The 6,549-nt window shown below is 54.9% G+C and overlaps 1 protein-coding gene across 2 annotated transcripts; it reads right to left on the reverse strand.

Moving 5' to 3' along the window:
• Positions 1-1,506: 1,506 nt before the first annotated feature.
• On the reverse strand, positions 1,507-5,228 carry TMEM125 (transmembrane protein 125). Of its 2 annotated transcripts, none has more exons than XM_074877197.1 (2): positions 5,086-5,228; positions 1,507-4,960 (listed from the first exon to the last, which is right to left on the reverse strand). In XM_074877197.1, exon 2 carries the CDS (start codon positions 4,646-4,648, stop codon positions 3,986-3,988), a length of 663 nt encoding a protein of 220 aa, XP_074733298.1. In that variant the 5' UTR covers positions 4,649-4,960; positions 5,086-5,228; the 3' UTR covers positions 1,507-3,985. The 2 variants fall into 2 exon arrangements, with proteins under 2 accessions (XP_074733298.1, XP_074733297.1); XM_074877196.1 differs by having other exon boundaries at positions 5,067-5,228.
• Between the last annotated feature and the right edge of the window lie 1,321 nt (positions 5,229-6,549).

The following is a 6,549-nucleotide window of genomic DNA, read 5'->3' on the forward strand; positions in this document are numbered from 1 at the left end:
AGATTTCCCAGGGCACAGTCAGCTTCTTACAGTCCCTGATAGCCCAGGAATCTCCCTCATGCTCCAGAGCATGAAGCATCATCACAGGGACAGCATTTCTTGCAGCCCCCCATCTCTTTCAAACCTCCATTTCACTGTAAACTGCCTTTCTATTTCTCTACTCATTAAGATATTTACAGAGCACACTGTAGGCAAAACTAAATAATACACGTCAGAGAATGTAAACCAAAGGGGATGACGGGGTCAGGCATTGGATGGGTGATACAGGCCAGTGGCTTAAAGCAGCTTCCAGAGAGGGAACGTGCCAGCTGAAGCCAGGAGGAGGAGGAGGAAAACCTGCTGGCTTGTTTCACTGGGCAGCCCGTTTTTGCTCTTAAATGCCATTTTCTAAACTGAGCTTTACTTGTGCAGTCCCTGCCTCATGTTTTGCTTTCTGGGCTCATCTTAACAGCTACCTGTGAGAATACAATATATGCTGTAATTTTTGGAAATTTCTAATATCTTTCAGGTAAGATAGGCGACTTAAACCTGGGGGCTGGGAAAATGCATTTCTGGTATCTTTTGGAGGGTATTTTCTGGGCTTTTCAACATGCTTTTCAATCACAAGAACTTGTGCTAGATGCAGTATTTTACTTTTGGTCTCAGCAATGTCTTAAATGAGATTAAAAATAAAACTGCTCAGACTTACTTATGCAGGATCTTGCTCACTCTCATCCCTCAGTATGTAGTGGTGAGTTGTTTGTCTACTTTGACCCTGCTGGGAGGCCCACCCGTTTATTCTTTAACTGAGCAGACGTGACCGTTTTTCTGGTGTGCAGGGGGCCCTGGTCCCGTGTCAGCCCCTCTTGCCCTCTCTGCAGGCAGCTCCAGTGCAAGCAGACGGGAGCCTGGCAGCTCACGTTGGGGGAAATGCATCTGGCATGCAGAGCTGGAAATACAAGAGGGTCAGAGCAGAAAAGGAGGTGCCTTCTCAAGGTGGGTCCCCCAGGAAGCTGCCAGAATGATGGTGGTTGAGGCTGGCGGACGGGTGCAGTAGCAGGCATGCAGGCAGACTGGTTCCCAGCTCCTTGCAGGCAGCAGCTGCCGCCGTGAGGCTGGAGGCTCAGCCCTACTGCAGGGCAAAACAGCTTCTCTGTAAACAAACCAGCCGGCACCGACAAATTCAGGAGGCTTTGTGAGCTCCACGTGAGCATCTTTCAGGGGCATGGCCAGGTTTTAGCTTCACAGAGCAGTGGTAGGGGGGACTGGCTATGTCTAGGTCTTTAAGCAGAGGGACATGCAAGTCTGGAGGTGAGAGTTGTGTATCAGGAAATAAGTACTGGTATTTGAGGGGCTGTGGTGGTGGAGCCACACTAGCTGATGAGCTGAAACCACAGCCACAGGAGGGACCCTGGGCTGTCATGATTTCTGTCCTGGGCTCAGCCTCAGCAGAGGCCAGCTCTGCACAGCCCTGGCACCTCCTGCTCTGCAGAGAGGCCAACGCTCAAGCATCAGCCTTCAACACAGTTGACTTCTGTAACACTTTATTATCTATTTCCACACACAACACAGGGACCAAGAAAGGAACAAGACAGTACCACTGCTGCAGAGGTGGGTCAGTGACTGGGGCAGCGCAGGCTGTCCATCTGGACAGCCAGACAGCCAAACCACCATTTTCAGGGACAGCCTGTTCTCAGACATTATTTCTTTGGGTTGCTCTCACCGCCCATGAACATCCTTTTCTGACACAATTCGTGGGCACTTTGGGCACATTTTGAAGGGGCTATGGAGGGCAGGATTCACATTAGCATGCAGGCAGCATGGAGCTGCGAGCTGGGTGCAGTCACGCATCTTCACAGAAATGCCCAGATGTGCAAAACAGCTGGTGTGCAGGCAGCTGCAGCCTGTCCACATGTGCAGGTTAGGGGAGCTGGGGGTAACTGCTAAAGCACTGCAATAGGCAGAGGTGGTGCAGCTTGGTTTAACTGCACGTGCCACTGACACAGATGTGCAGAGCAGCAGGAATGGTAATGGTGCAAAACTGTCCAGCTCTGGCCTGTCCCTCCCTGTACACGCACAGGGGTCCCTGCTGGACCTGGTGTCAAAGAGCCTGGAGGGGAAGGACAGCTCTTTGCTTCGCAGAGTTTTAGCACAGAAATACCTGAGCTTGGTACCACCCTCTGAACTCTTGGGCAGATTAAGGGAAGTGATGCAGAGAGAGGAGGAAACAGCGGTTTAATAAAATCTATGGATGATGTGAAAGTGGCAGAGGAAAATGTAGAAATAACAGATATCCAGAAATAAAAGCTAAAATGATGTTCCTGTACTTTGGGGAAAAAATCCAAGGCTTCTGTGGAAGGAAAGCCAGCAGGAGCAGGACAAGAGTGGGTGAATACAGAAATGCCCTCATGCTACCTGAGTACGTCGGGGACAGTGTGGTCTGGAGCTGCAAAGGGATGAAGTCCTCATTGTCCAGCGTATAGCTGGTGGGGTTCATTGATGCTGAACTCTGACACTGCCTCCAGGTGTAACACAGACAGTGATTTGTGCTGTTACTAACGGAATGAGCTACTATCCTCTTCCAATAAATTTTCTACCAGGCACCAAAAAATAATAGTTCCATTACAGAGGGAATTTAGCAAATAATGAGCAAAAATAACAGTTGGGGCAGAGCAGCTTAGGTGAGGAGGGACAGGAGCAGTCAGGAAGATGAAGAGGAAGAGAACGTTGCACAGGAGCAGCTTTGCTAAGAGTTTAGCATCTGTGTCTGTGGAAAGGGCTGTGAAATGGTTTGTGGGTATATGGAGGAAATGAGAATTTTGACAGGTAAATTAGCCTCAAGTCACAGGAAAAGCTCCCGAGGCGAGTTGTTACTCTGCCTCTGGGAAAGACACCTCAGTGCTAGATACCTTGTAGAGATAAAAACACCAAAAAAGCTCCAGGTAAGGCCCAAGTGGTAGCAAAAGACCTTTTCTGCCCCACAGCAGCTGCAGCACTTGGGAGACAGAAACCGTGCAGGAACAGGCAGGGACTGGCTTGAGCTGCAGCGCTCCTGCAGCAGCAGGGGTGCCTCTTGCTTGGGAAACTCCTGTCAGAGGGCAACAGTGCTCCCGCCTCGCACCACCCTTGCAGAGCAGCATTATCCCTTCACCATCCCCCAGCGACTGCACCTTGCGGCTTGTGGCTCATGTGGCTGGAGCACTCTGGCATGATAACAGAGTCCCAGCACAGTCCAGACTGATAGCCTGTCAGGGACCTGACACCAACACCCTTTGATCACCCCTTTGATAAACCACAGAAGGTGGTGGGCTGCCGAAATGTAACATTGAAACAGATCCTGGCATTGCAAACACAAACGGTGTTTCATGTGGGGTCCAGCCATGCTGGGGCTCTGGCACAGACATCCCATGAAAATCCCACGCTCGCTCCCACAGACACGCAGATGTTTGCTCAGGAGCAGCCCCTGCAGCTGTACCTCCCACCAAGCTCCCTTCGCTTGCGCTGCATGCCTGCTGACATGCAGAATATTTCCTGCCATTCATCAGCTGCTAGAGGCTCTACTTTGCTCAGGAGTTAGCGGCTCTGCACAAAGCACAGAGTGGTTTTATACCACCTGCAATCACAGCCTCTCCTGCCAGGAGAGCACACAGCACAGCTCTGGGAACTGCAGGAACCAAGCAAGTACTGGGGTCCCCAGGGGTACAGGACAGGCTCACCTTAACTCTGTGACAGGGGTCACAGCTGGGTGGGCAGCAGCTGCCGCAGGAGGCTTTGTGGAGATAAAACACCAGCCAAGCCAGTGCTGTGCTCCTAACGCGTCAGGTCACGGAGCCCATCCAGGCACCCCAAGTCCCTGCTGTGCCGTCAGCCTGGGGCAAAGCAAATGCCAGTCATCTCCGAAAGAAGCACAAGGCACACTGCAACGCGCACCCTTCCTGCAGGAAAGGCTGGCACAAGCCCTGCTGATGGGTTGTATCCAGTGAGGCTCACGCAGGGGTGTCCTGGGTCAGATCAGGTTGGCCATGCTGGAGGTGGGAGGAAGCCGCCTGTTCGCAGCGAGGCGGCCAGAGATGGTGAAGACACGGATCTCGCCGGTCTCCAGGCTCCGAGGAGCAGCCTGGCGACAGGAGGTGCAGAGCAGGTAGAGCAGCAGGCAGAGGAGGATGGCACTGCCAGCGGTCAGGAGGACAACCCCGCTGGTGAACATGCTGGCCAGTGGCCGTGCAGGGCTCAGCTGCATGGTCGTGGTGGAGAGGATGGTGAGCACGACCCCACAGACCACCAGCACCAGGGCACTGAGCAGCAGCACCAGGCAGTCCGAGAAGCCCCCGCTCTTCAGGAGCTCGATCTGATCCCGGCTGCGGATGCAGTTCATGTCCTGGATTGCAGAGCTCAGCAGCTGCTTCAGCAGCACGAGCAGGGCCAGGAGGCAGAGTGTGGTGCCCACAGCCAGCCTCCACTCCCCAGACCGGCTGCTAGTGCTGTACAGTAGGATGATGCCACCAATCCCGCAGGCCAGGATCAGCACCACAGCCATCCCATAGCACAGGATGGACTTCTTGGGGTCCTGGAACCACCAGAGCTCCACATGTTCCTCCAAGATGTTCCTCTGGATGTGGTCTGCATCCACAGGGGTGCGGGGGCTGCTCAGTTCTGCCAGCTCTGGCATGGTGGACGGCTGGATGGGGAGGGCACGGTGGGGTGGTTGCACTGATGAATCTACACCCTTACAGCGATGTGGAGGGTCAAGGCAGCAGCAGTTTCAAAGGCAGCTGCATTTCTCAAGAGGGGATGCCTCTGTCTCATTCTCTGGAGCCTGGTGGAGCTGCCTTCTGCAGCAGTGCCGCCTGAAGAGCTATGGTCCATGCGCTGGGGCTGAGCCCACCCCCCAGGCAGGGCTGCAGGACATGGTGGAGCATCCCCTGAGCAGCACCATAAGGGAACAACCAGGGCTGTGTCCTTCCTTTCCTGTGTCTTTTATCTGAAAGAGTCAAGAAGAGATATTATTAAACAGAGACCCTGCTCCCTGTACCAAAAAATCCCCAGCCAAACCCTGGGCCTTGGTCGCCCCAGGCTGGCCTGCAGACCTTCCCCTGCCTCCCTCACAGCAGCCCCATGCGTTGGAGCACAGCTCAGCCACGCGTGTCTTCCTGGGAGACCTCTGTGCACTGCGGGGGGACCTCAGCCTGCCCCAAGGGTGAGTCTCCTGCCTCCCCAGCCCCCTGAGCCCTGCTCAGAGGCTACTGGCACATCACTGCCCACAGGACTCTGCCTGCAGCTGGTGCTGCCAGCAGGGCAGGGACGGAGCAGAGGCAGGTCTCTCCTGGGATAAAGCCCCATTCACAGCTCTGGCTTCACATGCTCCCTCATCAGCATCAGCCTCTTGTCACCAACTGGCTCTGCTGCCCAGAATGACAGCAGGAGGTGGGGGTCAGGACTGGGGCTTAACCCTTCCAGTCCAGTCACTGGAAGAGCAAGAGCTGCCCTTGCTGTAAGTTCTCAGACCTGTCCCCATTCCTGCATTGCCAGTGGTTCCCCCTCTCAAGTTCTCTAGAGATATATGATGGTTACATCTCCAGTGGTCTCAGCACTTCCCTGGAAAGAATCCCCAGACAGCTGGGACCTGGTACCCTACAATTTTGCTCTCCTCTCTGCTGATCCCTGAAGCACTTCACCACTGGAGGGGAGCAGGGGAAGGGCAGCAGTGGCTGCAGCGTGGAGGCAGGCTCCGTGGTGCTGTGCTTAGCTGGGCTCCCCTTGGCACAGTGCCTGGTCTCACTCGCAGCCCGGCTTCCTGGGCTCACCCCCTCCTCAGCGTCCTGGCCCCCCTTCAATGCTTCTCTGGGTACAGTTTTACACCAAGAGTGAAAACTACTTGAATTTCTCTCACATAACATCCTGCTGCAGCATGTGAGTGCTCCAGCTGGTCCCACAGCACCAGAGAGACCCCCCAGCCCAGCTAGTGCCCAGAACAGGGAGAGGTGCTGGGAAGGACAGTGTGGGAGGATCTCAAGTATGGCTGAGCCCTTGAGACATGGGGCAGAGCCTGGAGACCCACGAATTGCCTCCCTGGTCACCTCCCAGACAGGACGACGCACCCTCAGCGATCACGGGAACACACACACACAAACTGCTCAGAGTCCCACGGGAGCCTGTGGCGGGGACAGGAACTGATGCAGATCCCTTGTGTCAGAGCTGTGTCACTTCTCCCGGGTGGGGAAGGCCACGCAGCACCCTGCCTGCTAGAAATGGCTCTCCAGGACCCTGTCAGCCCATGCCAAACACACTACATTTGTCTTTGTGCCTTGCTCCGCACAGCGCTGGGACTCTGGGATCATTACGGATGGGTGGGGATGATTTGTGACCTCCACGGATGGCAGGTCTGCACACACCAGGGATCTTTCTTCCCACAGCTCTCCCTGTCCTCAGACAGCCTCCACAGACCGCATCCCCTTATGGCAATGCCTTTGCTACCAACAAATGCCTGAAAATCCCCCTCCATCGGAGACAAGCCAATGGGGGGGGGGGGGGGGGAGGGAGGACAATAGTGGGGGGGGTGCCTGAACCAGA

This window comes from Strix uralensis, chromosome 8 (genome assembly GCF_047716275.1).
Source record: "Strix uralensis isolate ZFMK-TIS-50842 chromosome 8, bStrUra1, whole genome shotgun sequence".
Lineage (NCBI taxonomy): Eukaryota > Metazoa > Chordata > Aves > Strigiformes > Strigidae > Strix > Strix uralensis.

Bases quoted from the DNA above. Each gene is read 5' to 3' on its own strand.
- TMEM125 (XM_074877197.1), bottom strand. From the start codon at position 4,648: ATGCCAGAGCTGGCAGAACTGAGCAGCCCCCGCACCCCTGTGGATGCA.